The sequence below is a fragment of the Plasmodium brasilianum genome, chromosome 1, assembly GCF_023973825.1.
Source record: "Plasmodium brasilianum strain Bolivian I chromosome 1, whole genome shotgun sequence".
NCBI classification, from domain to species: domain Eukaryota; phylum Apicomplexa; class Aconoidasida; order Haemosporida; family Plasmodiidae; genus Plasmodium; species Plasmodium brasilianum.
The window spans coordinates 1,200,326-1,227,804 of NC_090114.1; the positions used below are offsets into that span (position 1 = coordinate 1,200,326).

The 27,479-nt window shown below is 19.9% G+C and overlaps 2 protein-coding genes across 2 annotated transcripts; one reads left to right on the forward strand and one right to left on the reverse strand.

The window, feature by feature from the left end:
* Positions 1–5,016: 5,016 nt before the first annotated feature.
* Positions 5,017–6,095, forward strand: MKS88_000564 (uncharacterized protein; the record flags this gene model as incomplete). The annotated part of the gene is made up of 4 exons (XM_067216787.1): positions 5,017–5,072; positions 5,216–5,472; positions 5,695–5,840; positions 6,000–6,095. 4 exons carry the CDS (start codon positions 5,017–5,019, stop codon positions 6,093–6,095), a joined length of 555 nt encoding a protein of 184 aa, XP_067075799.1.
* Positions 6,096–22,788: 16,693 nt separating this feature from the next.
* On the reverse strand, positions 22,789–25,314 carry MKS88_000565 (uncharacterized protein; the record flags this gene model as incomplete). The annotated part of the gene is made up of 2 exons (XM_067216798.1): positions 22,789–24,132; positions 25,270–25,314. The coding sequence occupies 2 exons, from the start codon at positions 25,312–25,314 to the stop codon at positions 22,789–22,791; spliced, it is 1,389 nt and encodes a 462-aa protein (XP_067075800.1).
* Positions 25,315–27,479: the final 2,165 nt, after the last annotated feature.

Below are 27,479 nucleotides of genomic sequence, written 5' to 3' on the forward strand. Positions count from 1 at the left end.
ATTTTAACTTTTACTTTTTAAAGAATGTTTAAAAAAATTTATTTAGTACTAAAAGGAATGTATATAATGATCCACGTAAAATTATATTAAAAGTTAACAGGCGAAAGTTTTGTACAGAAGGCTATTTTATACTTTATACATTATAAAAATTGGAGAAAATTTTTAGTACCTTTTATATATTTAACTGTTTTGTACAACAAATATTTTTATGTATTTATCGTAGGTGATATATTTATGTATATAATATACATACACGAAGAATGTTACTTCGTTTAGACATTTTATTATTAACGATGCTAATGATATACTATAAATTCATGGTTATCGTTATTTTATTTCACTCTATGAAATTTCTTTTTCTTATGTATTGCATAATATGGTAAACTGAAAAAAAAATGCCACAACTGTTTGAGAATGTGAATAATATATACGCTTTTTATTAAGGGGAAATAACTTACAAAAACTTAAGCAAAAAATGATATGAACCAACATGAACAAAATATAGTTTGTACTAATTTGAGAGAAAGCTAAATATTGCTTTTCTTTTTTTTTGCATTTTCTTAAAGTTTTTGTAGCATTTTATTTTATACCATTATACGATTATTGTTAATTGTAAGCTATGGAAGAATTTTATAAGAATATTAATTAGGTTCTAATATAAATACTCATAGTTTAGATGTTAGTAAATTAAATTCTTCTCATGAGTGTTTAGGAATGACAGATATTGAGAAAAAGTTAAGTTATGAGTGAAAGGAACAACGACTAATTGAAGCTATTAATTGACCTAATTGTTATAATTGGTATTTCGTAGATTTTAGTTTCGGCATATGACACAATGAATGATATTTACTACTAATAAGGGAAATAGTTGATATGATATGCTAATAATGTTATATGGTTTTCGTACAGATTAAATTAACCAAAGAAAATGAAAATTTTTAATCATTTATAATTTTCTAAAACGAGAGAAAGAGTATAAAATGTAGATAAAAATCTAAATTCTGAGTAGCAGATATATAGAATGGTGTAAAAATGTTAAAGAAAGAAAAAGATAAGGAATGAAAAAAATAGCACATTGGGACATGGAAATATAAGCTTTGGGAGTAATATCTTCTAACGGATGTTCACATAAAGGAATGAACTTTGACTAAAATTTATATTGAGAACTATTTGAAATAAAAAAATGTTTGAGTGTCGAATAGGTGTAGTAAAAACTTAAGGAAATATGTAAAGATCTATGTAGCATGCGTGCACAAAATAATATTCGTATTAGAAAAAAAATATATGATTATAAGTTCACGTTCCTTATATAATCCAAATTTTTTTTTTTAAGTTTTATTTTTAAATTGATATATGTAGAGAACAAAAATGAGAAAGATACAAAATTGATATATAATTAAAGTTATTTTAAATGAGTCATTTGGAAAAACACCCATTAATATATGTATAATTACCATAGAACTATAAGTGATCGTGTTATCATTTTTATATAAATTATTCTTGTGAACTTGTATTTATACATATAATATATATGTATTTATAATATTCAATGTAAAATGAAATTAGGGTAACTTATCAAAATTTTTATATGAATATATTTTTGGATCGAACTGTAGGGAAAATGTGGAAGCATAAATATGAAATAAAAATGAACGCATACATGTAGGATTTTTTTTTTTTAGTTTTTATTTTTATTACTCAAATATTAAGAATAAATATTATTTGGAAGTAAAATTTTTTTACAAATTTGAATAGGAAATTTTCGATAGTATAAGTATCCTTTTTCCGTAAGGTTTCAATAATAAAAATAGACAACATTAAGAAATGCATTACATTTATTAGATATATGTATAAAAAGCACATAATAGAAACAAAATTTTATGTAGAATTGTATACTTTCATAAATATTTAATATGTATGAACATTTTATCAATTCAAATAAACATGTTCTCATAAATAATAATAATTAAAAAAAAAAAAAAAAAAGAAAAAAAAGAGGAATATAATTTATATAAGGTATATAAACCATAAAATAAAGAATATCATAAATGTTAGTAACAAAATATGGTTAAGGAATTCTCATCAATATAGAATTACATTGCAATTAATTCTTTATAAACAAGCTGTACACAATTATAAAATGTTTGGTGAAAGCATTTTATTATTCTCAATAAAAAATTTATTATTAAATGTCAGGATAACACATAAGTTTTAAATATAATATTTGGAATATTATTTTATTTAATTTTTTATTTATATCTTATTATTTGAATATTAATAATTCCATATAGTTATTGAAATGTAATGATACTGAATGAGAGTATATATTATTTAAATATGAGATATGTTAAAAAAAGGACAGCTAATAATTTGAAGATATAACATAAAAGGTATTTGGAAAATGAAACATAGGTTACATGAGAATGTATACACAAAAGTTATTATTTATGCATAAACCCATTTTTATATGTTTGGATATGTAAACATTTTGTTGCAATATTATGAGGGAAAAAGAAATATAAAAAAATTATTAATAGTAGAATATGTTATAAAAACATAAATACAGTTTTATATATATTATAAAACACATAATTTAGTAATAAATAATCCATTAATAATATATATAAAATACTTTAGTGGTAAAACATTAATTTAAGTTTATATATATATATATATAATATATCAGTATGTAACTATAGCGACGTATAAATATACAACGCTTATTTATGTTAAAGCAGAAGAATAGTCACCATAATAGAATGAATAATGGTAAGGAGTGTATTACATGTATGAAATATTTATTTACTAATTGTGTAGTCAGACATTTTAGAAGAAAACTACAACAATATGATAATTTGCTGAATACTATAATTGTGTATATATTGATATGGAATTAATTGTAGTTAATTCCAAAATAAAATATAATAAAATTTGTGTATAAACGTTTAACAGATTTTAAATGTATATTAGTTATTAATATTTTCCTTGGTAATTATGATAAAACTTCATATAATAGTTGTATCTTTTTACTTATAAAATATCACGCGCAATTTAGAATTTAAATTCTGGGTTTTTAATGTTTTTTGAAATGAAAATGATTATAATATTTATGAATGTAAATTTGTTATTATTATATTAGAAGGTAGATACTAATAATGATAACAAATTAAGAACAAAGATTTAATGCTTTAACTATTATTATACTATTCATATAATATATTATATTAGTAAAAAATTAGTTATTTGACTTTGTTGTAATATAATTTATTTATTTGTTTTAATCTAAATTTACGTCATTATTGAAATTTATTATATTATTTTGTTTTCTTCTTATTTTATTTATTAATAATGATGAAATGAAGAGGATATTTATATAAAAGTTCTATTTCTTTTTGATCCCAAACCATATTTTAATAGTACTTTATAATTATGCATTGCGTTAATGTGTCTCTTAGTTAACCTTAATGCTACATTTTATCGTTTTTATTATATGGTAATATTTGAATAAAATGCACATTTATTTTAATGTATGATAAAATATTTATAATTTTTATATAATATAAATTAATATAAAATGACTAATTGGTTAATTGTCTACAATAAAAATTAGGGAGTTGTTAAATTAATCTATGAAAGCAAAAATTTTTTTTTTTTTTATTTGAAGTGCTTTAGTTTAAGAAACTAATTGCACATATATTAATAAAGGTAACTAGTGATTAATTATTATTAGTACTAATATAATGGATTGAAATATTAGTTATTACTTTCAAGTTAAACATATTTTAGTATGATTTTTTGAGAATGTTCAAACATTTTAGTACTTAGTAGGAAATTAAAAAAAAATGTTTTTACATTACTTATGAACAAGAAAAATATATAATTACATTATAGAACGATTTATCAAGTGTTCTTAAGAATTACGATTTTTTAAAAAATTAAAATATGGTAACAACATTTTTTGTATATAAAATATTATATGTAAAAAATGATATTGCTTCTTAATTATAAGAGTTTTTATGAATAAAATGTGGAAATTATTATTTTCTTCTCTTTTTCTTTTTTTTTTTTTCTTATTCTATTATCTAGGAAAAATTTATAACTGATGAACCTAAAAAAATATTTTATAATTCATTAGATAGATCATATGGAAAATACGAGAATTATTTTGATAATTTGTAATGTAGTAGATTAAAACACGAACTATAAAAATATATGTAATATAATTATAATCGCTAAAAAAATATTAATTGGTTGAGTAAAGTTTTTCAAAAGATTTAATATAGGAGATGATAAGAATAAAGCTTAATAATAGTATTTTAACTGCCGATTATATGACAAAATCATAAATAAATATATTAAGCTCAATGTTATTAGAAGACTTTACAGTACGTTGAAATATATATTTGTAACATATTATAATGAAGTTTACTTGCATAAAAATTATGAACTTGAAAAAGAAGAATTTAATAAGAAGAAAAAAATATACAAATTTTCTGAATGCTATAATAGTATAGAAGATAAATTGAAAGGAGAATTTATTTAAAAGAAAAATGATATTTGTAATTATATAAAATATATTTTTCAGTTATACAGAGAAATGATTAAGCATGATAATTCAGGAAAGTATAATGATGAAATAAAACTATTTTAAGAAAATTTTTATAATTGTGAGTTATTTTTTTTACACAAGAAATATTCAAGCATATATCCATATTTAGTATAGAGACATCGTATGATCTTCTACGTACATTAAAGGAGGTATATCGAAGAAGTAATTTAGAAGGGGGGTGGTTACATGAGAATTGAAAAGGAATTATTGCAGATGATTCTGAAGAAACATTGGAACATGTACATTTTCCTTTTTTTTTAAAAATAATTTTTAGTACTCTCTGTTTGAGTATACTATAGTTGATTAAATGTACAAAAAAATTATCTTTTCTAATGATCTATATAAGTATTTACATTACTCATCTTTTTTTCTCTTTATTTTTTTTTTCCTATGAAATATATTAACAAATGAATGAAAAATATAATATGGATGAGTATTGTGAAGAACGTTCTGATATATTTATGTTAGAGAAGAATTAGCAGGAATAAATGAACTCTGCAAAAAAGTTAGTAAAATATATACATTCAATAAAGGATAAAAAATATAGTAATATTATAAATGATATAGTTGTTCTTACTTTTTGTACTGGTTATACTATGAACAAAGGAAACTATTTAATGGACATTCAGAAGATAGTTATAGGAGTTCTGTTATAAAATATCATGATATAGTTCATGGTATAATGCATAAGTTAAAAATTAGTAATAAATATCGATATTTAGACGATCTAAATATTACTTTTGTTGAATGGAAGGAAATGAAGATTCAGAATGACTATATTAAAAATTATGTTACTTCAATTAAGGAATATAACGAGAATAAAAAGAAAAACTGTTACAAGTTTGTTAATAATATTAGCAAAAGTTATAAGATTTATATAAGAGAGTGATGTCAATATATTATGGGAAACGCTAATTTTTATGTATATCTTTGTCCCTATTATTTTAAGTGTGAAAAAAGATATAATCCGTATGATCTTTTATCTGAATTGAAATGTAAATAGAACGAATTTAGGAAGTCTTTAGAAAACGTTTTTGAAAGTGTAACTATTGATCATAATGCTATAATTGTAACTAGATAATCAGCGAAGTTAGTAAGAGAACAATTAGAAAGAGAAAATGCAGAAGAAAAATCATTTAGAACAGGAAAAAAATATTGTTCCAGTTATCCTGAACATGCGGATGGAGGATCTCAATGCGGTCTTTTTTACATTGTAGTTTTAACTATTGTTGTAATTTTTGGAATAATTTTTCTTTTTACTTTTTAATAAGATACGAATAAATACAAATATAAAATAAAAATATTTTATTTATTTATATGTGGCTTCGCACATTTGAATTTTTTCTAATTTAAAATAAATGTATTGTGAATATTTTATATTTTCTATTAGTATGTTTATTCCTCTAAAACCATGGTAAAATATACAGTTAAGAGTAATAAAAAAACTAAGGGTAGGCAATATGATAAACGGTTTCAGTTGTTGTAAAGGAATAACTTAACATAAGTGAATGTAAGTTCGGAAAACAGAAAAATCAATTTAGCTTATTATTGTGTATGGAAGGATTTTTATTAAGGTAACATAGAGTATTAAGTAATTTAAATGAAGCATATTAATATACCTACATATGATGTATTATATGTGATTCTAAGATATAGGGAATAAAAGAAAAAAAGAAAATGAAATTGCATAATATATATATATATGTATATATATATGATTATTTACTGCAGATGAGATAAAAATTATATTCTAATTAAATTTTAATAGATAATTCATTTTAAAAAAAGAATGAAATTTAAAAATTCGATAGAAAATATAAAACGGATTAAAGCAATTTGAACATTTGATAAAAAATAGGATTCGGGTTAAGTTCACAAATCCCCCACATATAAATTAATAACTGAATTGAAGTTAATGTGATATTAGGAATCTCATATTACACATATAACCGAACGAACAAATATTGTAATGACTATTATTTATTATTTAAAGATTAAATAAAGTTTTATGAGTAAAAAAAAGTATATTGTTAAAATTAAAATGAATGTATTATTTAAAAGTCAATAAATATTTGAAGTAACAACTACTATAATATAATGTTAATAAAACTTCTGATTTCAAAGGAATACGTAAATTAATATATAGTACACATAAATATAATGTATTTAATGTTATACATCTTGATATTAATAGCTGTAGTTTCTATGATGTGATTTAAGAATGTCAGATCTTTATTGTTAGTGTGCTATTTAAGTAAATGAAGAAATTATAGTTTAAATGTATCAATTAATGATATTATTAATTTTAATTATTATGAAGATATCCATGTTATTGTATTTGAAATAATTAGTAATAATTAATGGAGGAACGCAATTAAATTTATAATCTCATTATGTTTATAGAAGAAAAAGCCTATAAATATTAGTTAAAACAAATAAGGTATTTTTCTAAATGTATTTAGTTAAATGGTTGTAAAGGGGAAAACATACATTTATAATTGTACACAAATGTCGAAGTAATAATAAGAATAGAATAAAATATTTTCATGGAAATTTAACGATTATGTTGATATATTTATATTTATTTTATTTTCATTATTTCTTTAGTTTATTAAAATAAAAAGGATAAACATAAGAACATTTAATAAATTTTTGGTGAGGAGAGATAATTTACTGTGTGTATTCACATCACGAGCAATATCTATGCTATTGTAAAAACTATGAATGTAATATATTTAATGATTTTTCTAATTGTATTTGTACATTATATTTTTTAAATGTTTATTAATTAAGGATTCAACAAGGTTTAGTTTATAGAACAGTAAGTTTAGTTTATTAATATCTTAACATCTCATCGCGCTTAATTTTCAGAAGAAATGCTTTATTAATGTTAAAGCATCCATTACATTATATTTCGAATTTTATGTTAATATATATTTTGAATTCACCTATCATGTTATATTTCAAATGTTATTTTAATATATATTTTGAATAAAATTTCTATATTTTTATTTCAATAAATATTTTCGCAAGAAATAAATGTGTGCTTACCGTTGCATTTATTTATTAATATTTTTGTATGTACTACAGATTACAATTAACATAATTCATAGAGTTAATTATGTGTATATACATATGTATATATATTTATATATATCATTTATTAATATTATAAGAACGTTTTCATTTATTCATTATACCATGGGTCACATGCTCTACTTAATAATAATAACATTCATTAATAATATATTTTTTATAAATATGAATTACTAGATTACGGATTTTTAATTTGCGATATTTGTTTGTTCATGTGAATCTTAAATTTTAATACATATATATATATATATATATTTATATATCATTTTACATTTTGCATGCATGGAAGTTATATAATTAATTGATATGCTTATAATCATCTTTTATATATTATTCATGAAAAAGTACATCTTTTTTAATTATTATTTCATATTTATCATTTTATAATGCACTTTATAGTAATTTATTAACAAATCAATGCAATGATTATCTTTTATATGTTCTGTGAATTTTTATTTATTACCTTTTTTTCATTAAAAAATTTTTTTAATTATTAGATATTAAATTGTTTGTGCTATGTAAAATGCTAAGATCATTTTATTTTTTGCAAAATATTTATATTTAATTTTTTTTTTAGATTAATCATATAACTCTTGTTTTGCTTAGTATGCATATGATATTTATCACTACTTAATATACTATAAAGTAATCAATACTTATTATATTTTCTTCTTTTCTGTGTTTATATTTTTAAAAATAAATCTTTTAAGATTCAAGAGTAATTTATACTTTTAAATATTATCATTTATATGAAGAGATTATAATGTTATGCTGGATCTGAACTATATTTTCAATATTTTTTGGATTATTTGATACGTAATAATGTTATATATGCATTATATATATATATATATTTTTTTTTTTGTTCATCTTATTTCTTAATAAATGTATAACTTCATCCCCATATATATAGGTTTTATTATTAATCATGCTGTTAATTTATATATTGCATATTATTTCTGACACAATAACTGCATACAATGCAGAAATTTATATTATGCGCATTTTTGGAATTGTTCGTAGTAAAAGTTTTTGTGCATTTTTTGATGATTTGTGCATTTGTTCTTTATGTGCAAGGCATATACTTGGTTTTTTCTTTTTTTTTAAGCAGTAGAAACTGTAATAAGTACCACAATAGTGTAAGCTAGTATATAAATAAAAATGGTAACTGAAATAGTGTATCTATTTGATAAATTATGAATTATTGATAAGAACTTGTAATTAATGACGAAGTATAATATTCAAGTTTTATTATATTATATGAACTAAATGATTGTAATATATATAAATAAAATGAGTAATGATTTCAAAAATGGAAAACAAAGTGGCGTTCCTTCATCTGAAGGTTCAGAGATATAAGTATCTTTATTAATTACTAAATGAATTTAAGACCTATATTTATCTGAAAGATTTTAATTATGCACGTATGTATTAATTAGCTTTGATTTTTCGGGTCTTCAAATTTTAAATTTTAAAGATTTATTTCTGTCACTTTTTCAACAGATAATGTAAAAGATTCCATATTTTTATGTTTTAGTTTTAGTAATTTATGCATATAATGGCTGTGAACACATTTTAATACAATATAAAAAATTTGATTATATTAGTCATATTTTTATTTTTCAACATTATGGAAACCGACATTCCATTAATAAGGTTTTCATTATTAGTATTGCGTTGACACCTAGGATAAGTTATTTTGTTATTGATGGTATTATACATTAAATATATAGGTAAAATTCATGTAATATGTAATTTTGTTTTGTATTCGTAAATTATTAAATGGGATACAATATTCTCCCATGTTTAATGTGTTTCCTGATTATCTCCATATTATCTGTTTTCTATATATTCCTCTGTGTACAGATTTTGATACAAGTATCTCTCCATTCTCTTTTTTTTTTCGTATCCTTTTATTATCCCTCTTATAGTTTAATTTTCATTTGTTGTTATAAATATTACTAATTATTTAATATTATTATGTAATGAAATATATAGTTTATTATGTAAATGTTTATTTATAACTTATTTTGAGAGATGCAGAAGCGAATAAGAGATAATTCTTAATTGTAACAATAAATTTCGTTTTCATAAAAATTATATTATGCTTGTATAATAATTTATTAAATTTATGTTTTAAATATTTATTTGATAAAATATTTATTAAAATTTTTTTTTTTTTTTATACTTTTTATTATATTTTGAAGGTTATACAACAGGAATTTTAAATAAATATTCGATAAATAATTGTCATTGCAAAAATCATATTGTGCTTGCGTAAGAGTTTATTAAATTTATGTTTTAAATATATGTTTTATAAAATATATATTTAATTTTTTAATTTTTTTTTTACTTTTTATTATATCTGTACTGCTATAAGATCAGAATTTTAAATGATGAGTAATGCATTAAATAACTATTACATTTGCAATTATTCTGTATTAAAATATAAATTAATAGTAATGCGTGCATTATTGCTCTTATGAATTTAATAATATATGCATTATTGCTCTTATGAATTTAATAATATATGCATTATTGCTCTTATGAATTTAATAATATATGCATTATTGCCATTATCAATTATTTTTCATAATATAGTAGTAATTATATATATTTAAAGTTTTTATTTCTTGTATTTTTAACACAATTTCATTCATATTATCAGAAATATAAAGAGCGAATAATTTTTTCTGTACATTATGAGGTAATCAGTGTAAAAGGAAGAACAGTTTTAATAAAAATCAATAATTTTAATATTGTACATTTATTTTATAAGTATTTTTTTTTTTTTTTTTCACGTAGCTATTTTGTAAATGAAAATGCGCATGATATGACATAAAGCATACAAGAGAAATATTGTATTTTAAACTTAAACCAAGAATACATATTCGCAGATATACTGTTTATCTTACTTTTGAGTTTTTTCACTTTTATTATCATTTTATTTTAGCTTTATTCCTCATATTCGCATAATTTTTATTTTTTTGTGGCATAATATTTTTTTGGTTTTTTTGAGTGCTTTAGTATTTTGTTCAAAATTTTTCCTTTAAGTACTTTATTTATCCCTCAATGAAGTAATACATATTTTTACCTATTCATTTCTCATTATTTTTGTATACATTTTTGTTCTTTAGTGTTATAAATTTGTACGCCAGGGGTGCTTCCAAATTTTTTTTTTTTTATATAGCCATTATTTTTCGTGCGTACTTTGTACCATTTTAATAATTATATGTATACAGCTAGTTATAATAATTTTTTACTAAGCAAAATATTTAACGCTTTTATGTTAATGAGATAAAAAAAAAACATAATAGAAATAAACATATAACGTTGGGGATTTTTGATCCCTCAGGTAATCTGGGCGTAACTAGTTTATTTTTTTTTCTCAAAAACAAAATTTTGGAAAAAAAAAATTTTTTTAAAATTTAAAAGAATTTTTGAATGAATTTTTGAGCAAATTTTTAAAAAATATATTTTAAATTTTTGAATATATTTTTTAGCAAATTTTTAAAAAAAAAAGTTTGAAAATATTTTGAAGAATTTTTAAATACATTTTTAAGAAAATTATTAAAAAATATATTTAATATTTTTGAACATATTTTTTAGCAAATTTCTAAAAATTTGTAAATTATGCAAAATATTTGAAATTTGAAAATTGAATAATTTTTTTATTGAATAAGTATTAATTTTTAATAATATATTTGATATTGATATTTATAGAATGTATAAATATATGTTTTTATATATTTGTTCAATTATTTTTTCTTTTTTTATTAAAATTAGTAATAAATTATGCAGAACAAATATTATATTTCGTTTTGCATATTTATTAAAATTTTTTTTGTATAAAAAAATTTTGGGTTACGCCCAGATTACCTCTAGAAATAGGCTCTAATTTTTAATATATTATCATTATAATATAATATTTGAAATATGAGCCTATTTCTAGTATTTTCGTAAAATCTTCAAGACTAAATAATACATAACAACAAGTAGTTTTTTGTTTTAGATTTATAACTTCTATGTTTTTATGTTATAAATCTTATTGTTTGCGATAATGAATTTTTATTTTTATTATTGTATTATTATACATCTAATTTAATTAGATTTAGATAAATACTAAATATATTTTTGTATATATATATATATATATGTATTAACATATTGACATAGATATATATAATACTTTTTTAACATATATTATAAATAATAATTGAATGTCTCAATAGATATATGCTGTAAATAAAAATATAATATATATTTATATAATAGATAATATTAAAATAATGTACATGTATATATATATGTATGTATTATAAATAATTTTAAAATATTTATTTTAAAATAATATTTAATATATATGTATATATGTAGTGAGTGATGTGTGTAAATAATTACTGGTAATTTTAATAAAGTGATATTACTAGTAAATAAGTCGCGCACTATGTTAATAAACTTAGAGGTTAATGACAACACTTTAATAAAATATATTAATAAAAGTATTAATATAAATTTTAAAGAAATATAATACAAAATTAATATATTAGGATTCATTTTTAAATGTATATCTAAAATATATAACTTTTTTTGTAATATAAAACAATATACAAATAGAACAATTTACAAATAAAATAATATTTAACAGATAGAATAATTTTTAATTTAAATTTTTGTATTTGTAAAGAATTATTCTATAACAGCTAATACTCAACCGGACGTGCATCGAATCAATTTGTAATAATAGTGTTACAATGGCCAGTAGTTGTATTGTCGGTATATAAAATAGAATAACAAATCTGTCGAAATACACGTTTAAGTTAAAAATTGTAAAAAATTTAAAATAGATCAAAGTAAACTAAGCTTTAAAATATATTTTTATTTTACTCCTATTTTTACGTGATATGCTGATACCTTTTTTGTTTAGATTAAGGGATTTAAAACGTTTTAATCATAACAAAAAAGGGTACGTATAAATTTGTAAGCAGAATATATAGTACTTATGACACATAATTATATAATATACAATTATAAAATATTATATAATTCCCCATTTTTTACAATTAAAAAAAGGGTGTGTCCATATATTTATTATAAAAACTGTTAACAGATGCATATGTTATTTCAGAAAATTGTTATATGTTTTTAATTATTTAGAAACTGACAGTTTTACTAAAGTACAAGGAAATGTTATAGTAGCATTATGCATAGTACTTGATAGCTTTAGAAAATTCCATTAAAATAATAATTTTGTGGAACCGCACGTGAATGTAGAAATGTGAGATAATGTAGATTTATACGAATCTTATGACAAGTTTGCTTTAAAAAACCATTATTTTATTGCAAATTTTGCTTAATATGTGGTATCTTCTTCTTAGTGTAGGACTGGTAGATTTGTATAAAATCCTAATCACTACAAATAGAAGAATGCACATATGAATTTGTAAACAAAGCGAATAATTTTTATGACCCATTATTATATAATATACTATTATCTAATATTGTATAATTTCCCAATTTTTACAAATAAAAAAGGGTGTGCGCTTGTATAAATTAGGAATGATGTTACAGAAAGCGCGTCAATCTAATAAATTTGTTATTTGTTTTTAAATAATTAAATTTTTAATTCTTTAAAAAATTAAATTTTTAATTCTTTAAAAACTGACCTTCTTACCGAAAGTACAAGGAAATGTTAATGGTCATTGTGCATAGTACTTGATTCTAACGGTAGATTAATTGGAATAACAATTTTATAAGAAAATACATTCATGTTTTGTGGAAAAATCGTAAAAATAGCGTGTGCTTAATTGTTTAAAGATTTTGTTCTATTTTAAAATAATTTTTAACTTAATCTTCCATATAATAAGTTTTAATAAATATTTATATATATACGTACATTATATAATATATTATGTACGTTATAAAATATAACTATTTTTTAACTTATTATGTAATATTTTTTTGTACTATTATAATATATATGGAAGGGCGTGTACGAGAACGATACTTTTTTAGATGATGTTTTATAAAAATTTGGTTTTTTTTAAAAACTATTTTTTGTACAAAGGATTCTAAAAAATGATATATATATTTGTTATATAAAACAACTAATACAATTTATTAAATTTTGAAATAAATGTATTTGTAGTTTGTAGTTTAAAAAACTGTATCTTTATTATCTAATAAATTATACAAATTATTACATTTTAAAATAAATATAAATTGTTTGTTAGCTATATTTATGTAGTTTAAACATTGAACTTTTTTAACAACTAATAAATAATACGATTTTATTACATTTTGAAATAAATAATATTTGTTGTTCGTAGTTTAAATAGCTGAATTTTATCGATTATTAAATAATACAAAATAATGCAATATATTACATTTTGAAATAAATATTATTTTTTGTTAATAGTTTTTAAATATTAAATCTATAAACAAAAAATAGAAAAAAGTTGCAATATTATATTAGGTTTAGAAATAAAATTTATTTGTTGTTAGTAGTTTAAAATTTGAACTGTTAACAGCAAATAAAAAGGTGCATTTTTATTCAATTTTGAAATAATTGTTATTAATTGTTATTATTTGATAGTACTTTAAAAGCAGGACTCTTAACAACTTAAAAAATTTATTACATTTTGAAATAATATAGTTATTGTTATTCTTTGCGAATTGTTTAAAAACTGAACTACTAATACTAATAAATGAAATGTATTTATTATATTGTGAAATAATTGTTATATTTTGTTAGTAGCTTAAAAACTATAATCCTAACAACTAATTAATAGTAATATTTATATTACATTTTAATATAATTATTATTACTTAATATGATTTAGTTTTAATGTTTTGAAGCTATAAATAAACATAACAGTTAAATGATACGCAACCTCCTTTGAGGTATAGTCTTGAAATATTAGCAGGCCAAAATAGGATTGCGCATATAAATGCGGACAGATTTATATATATGATACATGTTAAGGTTTATTGTAGATTAATTCAAATATATCTTTAGCAAACCTGTTCCTCGTTGTATTAAATAAGGGTTGTATCATAAAATGAGGAAGATCTAGTTGTATTTGCGTATCAAAAATAAAGAATTGTTCATAAGTCATTAAAGCTCTGCCTGCCCATTGAGGGGGTTAGAATTGAAAGTACACTTTAAATATTTATAATGGATTTAGTATAACAATTATAATGAAATTGTAAATAATATATAAGTTTAAAGTACTTTAAAAATAGAAGTTTTTTAACAATAAATAACTTCTATTTAGCATAATTCAGTAAAAACTGTTTATGCATAGTGTGCGGCTATATTTATTTGTAAAATTCACAATATTAATTTACCTAGTAAAAAAAACACTCATAAAAAAAATAAGGATTACACGTAATTGTGAATACATCTATAAAATTTATCTATTGAGACATTCTTTAATTATGGCATTTTATGAATTATTTTTAACAATATTTTATTATAAATATATAATAAATGTTAATTTATAAACGGAATTTTACAAATTCTTATTTATGAATTAATAAAATGATATATATATATTTATCATATTCAAAAGTAAAAACAAAAACATATAGCCATATAATATAATCATGGCTTGTGTTTCTGTTATACTATTTATTAATATATGGTTATAATTTTGTGTTGGATGAAGATTTTTGCATATGGGATAGAGTTTTTACTAAAGTTGATCGCGTGAACTATTTTAAAAAGTTAGTTTAAGTGTAATTAAAATAATAAAAATATTCAAAAAGGGGGAGGAGGTTATTAATTTTTAAATTATATTTTATTACATATATGAATAATGGCTATTAAGAAGAACATTATGGCATTGGTGGAAAGTAATGATCACAATGAAAATATTACATTTAAAAAATTATTTTTTATTACAACTGAATTGTTTACCTAATATAAGTAATAATAATTTATATAAAATTTTATTATAATACATTTTAACATATACGGTGGACTTTTTAGTTAATTATGACAAAAAATTGTAAATAATGCATAGACTAAAAGTTGTAAAATATATGTGGTATGCTTGGGGAAAAGTTTATTTATATTGTAAAATTAAATACACAATGAGTAAAAGTTGTAGGATATATATATATATTATGCTTGGGGTAAATTTGTAGGATATATGTATATGGTATGCTTGGGGTAAATTTGTAGGATATATGTATGTGGTATGCTTGGGGTAAATTTGTAAGATATATGTATATGGTATGCTTGGGGTAAATTTGTAAGATATATGCATATGGTATGCTTGGGGTAAATATGTAGGATATATGTATGGTATGCTTGGTAAAAGTTTATTTATATTGTAAAGTTAAATAAACAATGAGTAAAAGTTGTAGGATTATATATGTGGTATGCTTGGGGAAAAATTAGTAGGATATCAATGTATAGTATATTTGGGTATGTTAAGTTCATATGTATTATATTGTCAACATCAATTTTAAATAGTAGTAAATGTTGTTGAAATTGATGCAGGAAGAAGATTACTTGAAAAATATTATTTTATATTATGTATTAAGTTATTTTTGGTAAGTATATTTGGTTTACTATTGAAGAAGAAAGAAAGTTGTTAAAAATTCAGAAATATTACTTAATGGTGGAGATGTATAAATGTTTAAGAAGATTAACAAAAACGAAAGTACAATTTTATGGTTAAAAAGGAATAGAAGAAATGTATATAAAAGTTAAAATTTTCTGTATTGTGAAACTTGGAATATGGTTTTAAAAAGGGAAAATATAATATAATATAAGGATTCTAAGAGTTACTACAAAATTAGTAATATAAAATTTAGGAGGAACCTTTATCTGGATAAAATAGTTTGTATTATATGATAATAATATTTTTTGTAATAAAATCATTTGTTTGTTTATACCACAAAATTTTTAAAAATTTTTCACTTTTTGTAGTGCACCTATAATAAAATGATGTTTGCTTCTAAGTTTTTTTCTACATTGTGTGTTATGTAAATATAATTTTTTTTTTTTTTTTTGTATTTTTTTTTTTTTATTAATTTTTTTAAATTAATTTTATATATGTATATATATATATATAAATATAACACAATAAAATAGAATAATATATTATTCTTTTTAAATGAATAAATAAATTAAATAAATATTTAAAGTTTAAATTTTTATAAATTTTGCAAAATTTGATATAAAGTTTGTATGTCGCTTTTTATGTATATGTATATGATAAATATATATAAAAATAATATGGTTCTCTAAGAAAAAAGATATTTTCTTAATAAAGGTGTTGTATATATTGCTATGTTAATAAATAAGTAGCACTTTCTTTGGTATGTTTCAAATTTGTATAAAAATGTGCTAGTGATATATGATAATGAATGTAAGAGGATATACTATGTTTTTTTTTAATAATATTCTTCTGTAAAAAGTGTCCTTGTAAAAAAAGATGCTTGGTTAATTAGGTGTTTTGTTCTTTATCATTTAATAAAGGGTTGTAATATATAAAAAAAATTCATAAGAAGAAAAGAAATAATGCCGTTCCAAAAAATTCTAAATATTCACTGTTAAATGTTCATAGGTAAATATTTTTATATTAATTTTGTATGTTAATAAAAAAAGTTTCTTTTTTATATTTTTATGGTTTATACTATAAAAGTATTAAAAAGATAGCACGTTAAGTGCAAATTTTAAAAATCAATATTTTACATATTTGCTTTTAGTTGTGTTTGTATCAATTTTGAATTTGCTTGTATATGTATATTTCTTATATTAAAAGTTTCTTTTTTATACTTATATGGTTTAGACTATAAAAGTATTAAAAAAGGCACGTAAGTGCAAGTTTTGAAAATCAATATTTTACATATGTACTTTTAGTGGAGTTTTGTATAATTTTTGAATTTGCTTGTATATGTATATTTCTTATATTAAAAGTTTCTTTTTTATACTTATATGGTTTAGACTATAAAAGTTTTAAAAAAGGCACGTAAGTGCAAGTTTTAAAAATCAATATTTTACATATTTACTTTTAGTGGTGTTTTTGTACCATTTTTGAATTTGCTCGTATGTATACTTTTTATATAAAAGTTTGTACTTTTTATGATACTATGGTTTATACCATACAAGTATTAAAAAAAGTACATATGTACAATTTTAAAGAATCAATATTTTACATATTTGTAGTTAGTAGTGTTTGCATCATTTTTGAATTTGCTTGTATGTATACTTCTTATATAAAAGTTTGTACTTTTTATGATACTACGGTTTATACCATACAAGTATTAAAAAAAGTACATATGTACAATTTTAAAGTATCAATATTTTACATATTTGTAGTTAGTAGTGTTTGCATCATTTTTGAATTTTATTATTATGTAAACTTATATTTATATGTAGGTTTTAATGATGAAATTTTTTTTATATCATATATATATCTGCACTTAATGTAGACTGGTTATAATATGAAATGTGTATATAATATTGGTAATAATGCACTTGTAATATATATGTACGCGTTTTTTCAATGATATGCTCTCTTATATGTATATATAACAAATATTATGGAGTTATTTTATATGAAATAGTTTGGCTGTGAACTTTTTGTATGTTATTTATTTATTCGTAAATTCAACTTGTACGAAATGAACTTTTTCTTTAGAAATTTATTTATATACATTTTAAAAAGAGAACTTGAATTATTATTTCCGTTTATTTATATGATTTGAATTAGTTATAATACGTAACACATTATAAAAATAGTAATGTATATGGAATTTATTTAAAATGTTTTTATTCTTATATGTATATATATGTGTTACGAGTTGAAAATAAAGTGCTATATTTTTTACTTTCATTATTTATATAAATCAAAACACTAAAAATTTAAATAAATTAATATGTAAAATGATATATTTTATAACTATGTGAAATTAACAAAAATAATGTTAGTGATTAATAGAAAATATATAACAAAATAGTTAGGTATTTATAAAGATAGAATAAGTATTATTATTTAAATAACTCAAAATTTAGAATTCTTAAGTGAAAGCACCCGGAAGAAAATGACCAATGAAAAAATATGGCGAAATAATTCTTGTTATGTTTTATGTAGTAAAATGTCTTACTAATTTATAAGTACATTTTTCTGACTGTATTTTTTTCTAAGGGAATATAATATATATAATGAAGATATACTTTGCACTTGCACAAAATTTTAGTTATAGTATAAATATATAATTTATAAATTTTTAAAATTTAAGAAATAAAAAAAATAAAAAAATTAGTTTAAAATGGTACTTATAAAATTTATTCATTATAATTAATTCATATAACATTTATATTTTAAATTAAGTATATAAATATGTGTGCTATCTTTTTACATTGATAACGATTAGTGTATTTTTGTATATTTATAATATATTATACATGTTTGTTCGAGTGCAATTTTGAAGTTACGGTTTTTTAAGAATTGTGAAAGAAATTACTTTCAATTAAATTTCATAGAAATATACAAATATAAATAATATATAGAAACTTTAAGGTGTATGTATTATTAAGGTTCTTTTAATTATAAAATTTATTGATAATATAATATTTTTTTCATTAACTTCAATTATATAAATATTTATATTTGTTTTTACTAGTTTTATTTTTTTTAAGTCCTATAATGAAAAGAAATATAAAAATTTTTCTATAAAAATATATTATTTTTTAAACGGAAATTTATTTTATATGTTGTACTTTGCTATAATAAATGTAAAAATATTAAGTAATAACTGTAAAAATATGCAAAGTACTATATATATAATATACATAATATTGCACTATGAAACATTAAACTTTTACACTTTTGACTTAAATATATTATATAGGATTCTACGTATAAAAAATGTTTTGGTCTTTTTCTGTACTAAATTATTAGGAAATCGTAGAAAATAAATATATTGCAATTTTTTTGAAAGCCCAAATAATATATATGAAATCGAATCTAAAAATATATTTATTTTCTTTTTTTACATTATATATGTGATCTTTAGGGATATGTATTTATTTTGTATATATCTATTTCTATCATTAAACATACTTTTTAATATAAGTTTGTATTAACAAAATCTGCTCATTAATAAAATTTTTAAATTGTAGAAAATAATTTATTCTTTTTATTTTGTAGTAAATATTAATTATAATTTTAAATTTCTATACTTTAGTTATATTAAAATATGGATCAAATGTGTGCATTTTTTTAATATGTTGTAATGTATGATAAATTATGATTTCTTATTTTTTTTTAATTTATTTTTTTGAGTTTAAAAACAGGGGCGCAATCATAATATTAAACTACATATAAAAAAGCAATATATACATTATAACGTATTTGTATAAAATATATGTTAATAATATATATTATATAATTAATATTTTCGGTCTTTAATACAGTTATAATTTATTTTATTATATTAAATCGTGAAACCTTAATTTGAGAACAAATGGTTAATATTGATTAAATAACCTTTACCCTTTCTTTGATTATAAAGAACTATAGAATACATTTTAATATCTATTATTTGACAGTGAAGATATATTCTTTCTTATTTATTATGTATTATGCATTATGGTAATTTAATAACGTTAAAAAATTGTGTAATTCGTAATATTTTAATATTAATTTTTATTAGGGTGCATTAAATTTCAGCAATATATTTAAACCTTTATTAATTATATAAATGAGCTTTTTTGTAGTTTACCAAATATAAGTATATGTGATTGATTATTTTTATTAGGAGGTTTAAGTTTTTTTTGGTGATATAGAAGTTACCTTGTTTTTTGACAAGTACAAGAATTTTTTTCATCTTTTACTGTGTTTCTTTAAAGTCATAAACATAATTTTTCATGGCGTACATATTTATTTATTTATGTATATATATATATATATATATACGTATATTATGATTATGACTATTAATAAAATGAATTTTACTCATAATGTGGTAAGATTTTAAAGATTAATTGTTCATGGGGCAGTCAATTTACCGTACTTATGCATTAAATAAAGTGATTGAAGCTTACGAATAATTACTGATTGGTGATATTTTAATATAAATACACAAAACATGTACATGATGATACCGTGCGTTAAATAATATATGAAGTTACATACTTTATTTTTTATTTTATTTTATTTTTTTTTTTTTTTAAATATACTTCAGAGAAAATGTTCTGAGTTTTATTTAATATCTACAATGAATAAGTATTTTTTGAATGTAATAAATTAGAATTTTATACCTCATGATATATATTTCATAAGATGTGTTGTTATAATATATATAGTTTTGTAGCTAATAATTTTCAGAATATGTGTGTGAGTATTTAATGATATATTGTTAATATATTTATATTTGAACATCTTTTTATTTTTCTATATTTGAATACCCAGGAAAAGTTCAAATAAAGAAATATAACATTATATATTTTATACATATATGTAAATGCCAGGCTTTTATAATTAAAATTTCTTGCTGTAAAAGAAATTTTATAATTAAAATTTCTTGCTGTAAAAGAAAACAGCAATTGTAGACGAATATAAAAATTTCTAAGTGCTATATATTATGACCTTATAAAAAAAAAAATATATATGTATATATATATATACATATATATATTTGTGAAATATTGTAATACATGTTTTTATAATTATTAGAACTAAGAGGAATAATTTTCATATACACTAGATTTAGTGGGCATCTCCTGCAAGGGGAACTTACCAAAGATGATTTTACAGAAATTGAATTTTATTCAAATGAAAGTATCTTTTTATAATCATTATTTGGGAAATATTAAGAATGGATGGATGACGACTTCTTCACTTTTAGTCCTCATGGTTTTTACAGGTATTATGGGTATTTTTAATCTGTTGCAATTGTGTACCAAAATTATTGCATTTTATGTAAAGCGTTTAATTTATATAACTATATATGATAATTTACATATTTTACAGTACATTCAAGGAAGGAAAAAATATGTTAGTTGAAGTAAGAGAGAATTTTTAGGTACAAAAAAAAAAGTAAATTATAATTGGTTTACGATTTAGGGTGGCGTTTTGCAGTTTTAAAATATTTGTAGTTTACCATGGAAAAAAGATTATATATATACATATATATATATGAGTACAAAATCTTTATTATTTATATAATCGTAAAATTAACAGAATTATGTATTGTACATAATTGGAAGTTTTAGATAATACATATAATTAAAATAATGAATTCAAAAATAAAATGGCATGTGTTTTTTAAATATGAACAAATGGTACAAGTAAAAACTCTTAATATGTGATGTGCATAAGAGTTAATTGATTCGGTATAATAAAATTAATGTATTTTAAAAATATGTGGAACGATAAATATATATGATAATAGCACATTTAGGTAAACTATATTTAACTCCATCAAATTGTGACACATGGATATTCTTATATATATAGCTATAGGTGAAAACATAACGCAAAAAATGTTCATAAATATGGTTTTAATAAATGTTGATGATAATAACATTATATTTCTCTTGATAAAATAATAGTAAACTTTAATTAACGGTTAAAATATATTTTAGGTAAAATATAAAAACAATAATTTATATTATTAAAGCAATTTGTATATTTTATTTTAATTATATGAAAAAAGTGATTTCATGTTAAAAATAAAACAAATAAAAATAAAAATATTTTTGTTATATATACGTATAAAAAGGAAGCAACAAAAAAAAAAAAAAATGAAACAAAATAAAAAAATGTTTTAAGTATATTTTGTTACAATTATTTTATAAGTTAATTATTTATATAAAGAATTAAAGCACAAGTTATGCATATAAATTAAGGAGGGGGGAGTTATAAAATTATAACAAAATATATTTTTAAAAATAAAAAATAAAAGAATATTCTGATACGATACGTATTATATATGTGTATGTTAGCAATTTATAAATTTTTACACTTGAGCTATTATGTAATTTTATTTATATTCAAATACATAAGTTTATTTATTTATTGAAATATATATACTATAGTAGCCTTATTATTAGAACTTTTTCAGTTATCCTCCATATCTAAATTTTCTGTATCATATTCAGAATTATAATTTTCTGTATCATAATCAGAATTAGAATTTTCTGTATCATAATCAGAATTAGAATTTTCTGTATCATAATCAGAATTAGAATTTTCTGTATCATAATCAAAATTAGAATTTTCTGTATCATAATCAAAATTAGAATTTTCTGTATCATATTCACAATTAGAATTTTCTGTATCATATTCAAAATTAGAATTCTCTTTAGCATTCTTATAGTTATAATTCTCTTTGGCATTCTTATAGTTATAATTCTCTTTAGCATTCTTATAGTTATAATTCTCTTTAGCATTCTTATAGTTATAATTCTCTTTAGCATTCTTATAGTTATAATTCTCTTTAGCATTCTTATAGTCATAAATTTTTTTAATATTTTTTAAAAGAAGAAAGACACTTTTTTTATTTTTATTTTTCTCAAAGTCCAAATATGTTAAATGAGGATTCTGAGCAGCTGCAGCTTTAACAATTTTAATGCATTTTATTAATTTGTAAACAAAATATATTAACGTTGCAATAAGTATCAGAAGAGATATAATTGCTTGTGGGAGATTATTCCACACAAAAAGGAGCGTACTTGATATCGATAATGACAATAATGAAGAAACGAATCTAAAATGTTTAAAAGTACGGCTTATCCGTGATTTAATAGTTCTTTTTTTTCCATCATAATAGTGCTTAAAAAAATAAGGTCTCAACAACTTTATTAAATCTTCTTCATATTTTTTATCCTTTTTTTTAATCATTTTCCAGATAACAGATTTAAGGGAAAAATGGGAATCATTAAATTCAGACATCATTTCATCCAAATTATCTATATCGGATGATTTATTTTGTAACTTACGTTTTTTATCATTTTCACTATCTGTCTCATTTGTTTTTTTACAATTATCCATATATTCTGATACATTCTGTGGTTTTTTAGACTTGACATTATAAGTTAGTTTGTTAGATTCTTTATATTTGTTATCATTTTTTAATACATATGAACGTTCTGTGAAATTATATTCGCGTTCTCCTAATCCATTTTGATATTTGTTCCCATTCTTCAGTGCATTTGGACGTTGAGAGAAATTATGCACATCTTTTTCTGTTCTATTTTGATATGTATTGTCATTCATTAATACTTTTGAAAGGTGTAAGAAATTATATGCATCTTTTTCTAATGCATTTATTACTCTCGTACCTCTTGTTGGACCGAAATTTGATTCTACAATTTCTGTCCCCAATAATAACCTAAAAGTGCTCACATTTAGCGAACAGTTTTTCCTGTTTTTGTTATTCCATAGCTCATCAAAGGTTTTAAACTAAAAATTCAGGTAAATATTCAATTTAAAAGACTATATATATGTTTTCGTATTAATGAAAGAAATGTTCAATTTAAAATGAATATATAATAGAATTATGAAAGGTATAGGAAATTCTTAAATTTATTAATATTTGTTTATTTGCCTTATAAGAATAATTCAAGATCCTAATTAAAAAGGTAATGGTAAAAATTTTAATGAAAAATAACTTTTTTTTTTTTGGTGTCATAGGGAGTTATATATTTAAAGTTTTCAAGTATTCACTACATTGTAAAAAATATTTAGAAGTGTGAATAATTTTTTTAATTATATTAAAAAGCGATTAAGCTGTAAAATTTGTTCACACTTTTTTTTTTTTTATACTAAAATTTCACTTATTTTAGATTTTTTATGTAATAATAATTTTGTTTAATATAGATAAATTTAGTAAATATTAAAAACAAAAACAAGAACAAAAGCATAAACAAAAACAAAGCCAAAAAAAAAGAAAAAAAAGCCAGAAAAAGAAAAAATATTTCAGTAAATATTTTATATAAATATACTCATAAATATATCGATTAATATTAATTAAATTGAACAATATGTAATTAATATTAAAAATGTTAAATTAGTAGAATGGTTCTAAAAGTTATAAAAATATTTAAAATAATATTCTTTATATTAAATAATGCTACTCGAACAAATTTAGTTACATATATAAATGGTTACGTTAATTTAGCTATAATACTGGAAAAATTCAAAATATATGTTTTGTTATACAAAGTACAATAGATTTTTAAATGAAGAGTAATATTTTAAAATCAACATCTACGGGAATATAATAATCATTTTAAAAATGTATGTGATAATTATTAAGGTTTTTTGTATGTTTGTAATAGAAAGCAAATGTGATAGAATTCAATAATTTAATTAATACACACACAAATTACATAGTAATAACAATTAAAAACTAATAAAAAAAAAAAAATATAAAGGATAGAAAACATTTATATTTATATATTACATTTATTTTATCGTACTATTACATTATAAAAATTAATAAATAGTGTTGAAATTTTATTAATAATTTTAAAACATAAACATATTTTTGCAACTTCGTTTTTTATTTATATATACCTAGCATTCTTCAAATCGAACGTTATTAGAAATAATATTGAAATTAAAGATTTTAATGCATCTCATATTTTAAAAATTGCCTTGTTAATATAAAAACAAAAAATATGAATAAAATATTAAATATAGCAAAAATGATAAAATTAATTGAATACATAAATTTAATGTTGTAGTAGTATATTATAAAAATAAAGAAATACCTTATTTTATGATAAAAATAATATAAAAATTAAATTAATAATTTAAAGGGAAATGAAATCCTTATTTTATGTTTTGATGTATACGCAATGTAAATAATTATACTTTTATATGGGGTTTTATTATAACATATTTTATGATGGGGGGGTAACCACCAATTTTTGCCTTTATATTATATTTATTAAAAATATAACAAATTAACAATTTTAAAAAAATAAATTGCCATTAAATGATAGTATTTTAATTATAAATATGTATAATGGTAGTAACTTTTGTTAATAATTTTTAATATTGAATGTTTTCAGACTAATACTGTAATACCATATGTGTTCTTTAAAAAACAAAAATTTTTCATTTTTAAACAAGAAAATTATTTGTAAAAGGAATAATACTAAATATATCTAATGAACATATAATATATATTCTTAAAATTCATTCATGATATAATTCTTGACAAAAAAGAATATAATTTTAATGTATTTTTTTTTAAAAGAATGCTATTTCTTGTAAATTATAGGTATTTACACATTATCTTTTTATCATTACAAAAAAAAAAAAAAAGAAAGCAACTTTTATTGTTTTCCACTATTTAAAACATATTCACATTTGCAACTGTGATTATCCATTAAAAAATTAGTAAAATTGTTTACTTTCAGATGGTTTTAAAATAAAGCATTAAACCGAATAACAGCTAATAAGGCAGATAATCTTTGGTATTAATATTAATACACCTAATTAATAAATAGATGTTTTTTTTAATAAAAATTTTTGATTAAAGTTGCATTCTTTTATATGTTTAAACATTAGATAATATGTGAATTTTCTTTTTCTACTTTTTAAAAAGTATAAATAATTGAAAATTTTTATTCAATGATTTTACATAAGAAATTGTATGTATGTAGTGAATCATCAGGTGTTTTTAGCTTTTGTTATTTTTTATTATTTTGGGAGTTAGAATTTAAAACATTTTGAATAGAAGATTGATCATAAACAATCATGTATTCATTGAAGCATTCAGTGTGTTATTTGTTACCATGATAAATAATAAAGATAAATTTTAAAATGAGCCATATAAATATGTACAAGCTCTATTAATGAATAAATGCATTTCATATTTTTTAAAATATTTAATAAAATGTTAAATTTGAATATTACTTTATTTTCTACAGTTTCATAAGGTATAAAAGAAGAGTTATACTTATAATATATATAAAATATATTTTATGAATATATAAAATTTCCGTTAAAAAAAAATTTTATTCTAATACTTTCCTCTTTTTATTAATGTAACCAAAGATTTCAGGAATAATATATTTTTTCATGTAGCATAAAAGAACAGTAGTCATATAAATGAATATAATAAAGAAAGATTGAAAAAAAAGGAATAAAAAAAATAGTAGATTATTTCTTCCTATTGAGGAAAATTAAAAATATTATTCATATGTAGTATAGTTAACCAATAAACAAACACCCTGGATTAGTAATTTGCTCTTTGGTTGCTTATTGAATAATGGTATATTAAATAAATGCTAATTTATCTATTTTATCAAATAATGTTTATGCTATGAATGAACATAAAAATGGCATTAATTTGAATGTATTTAATAAAATAACGAATAAATTGTTTATATAATTCTTAAAATAGAATCTCTTTTATTGGTACAAGTAAAATTTTTATCTGAAATAATATTTATTAAACTACAAAAATAAGATCTCATAAATAACTCTATGATTATGTGTAAATAAAAATATAAAAAAGGATAATTTTACACATTGTGTTACCATGTAAGTATTATTTTAGTATTTCATTTTTTTTTTTTTTTTTTTTTATTAAGTATATGGCATATTTTATGTTATAAACTTTGTATAATTATGAAGTAAATATTATATTTAATATTTGTAAATTAAAGAGATAAATGGAAGAATATTATATGATTAGCTATAAGGAAATATATTTGGCGCTAATATCCATAAGATATTTATTGAGAATTTATGTCTAAATTCGAAGGATAAAATAGAAACTAAATGCATATAAA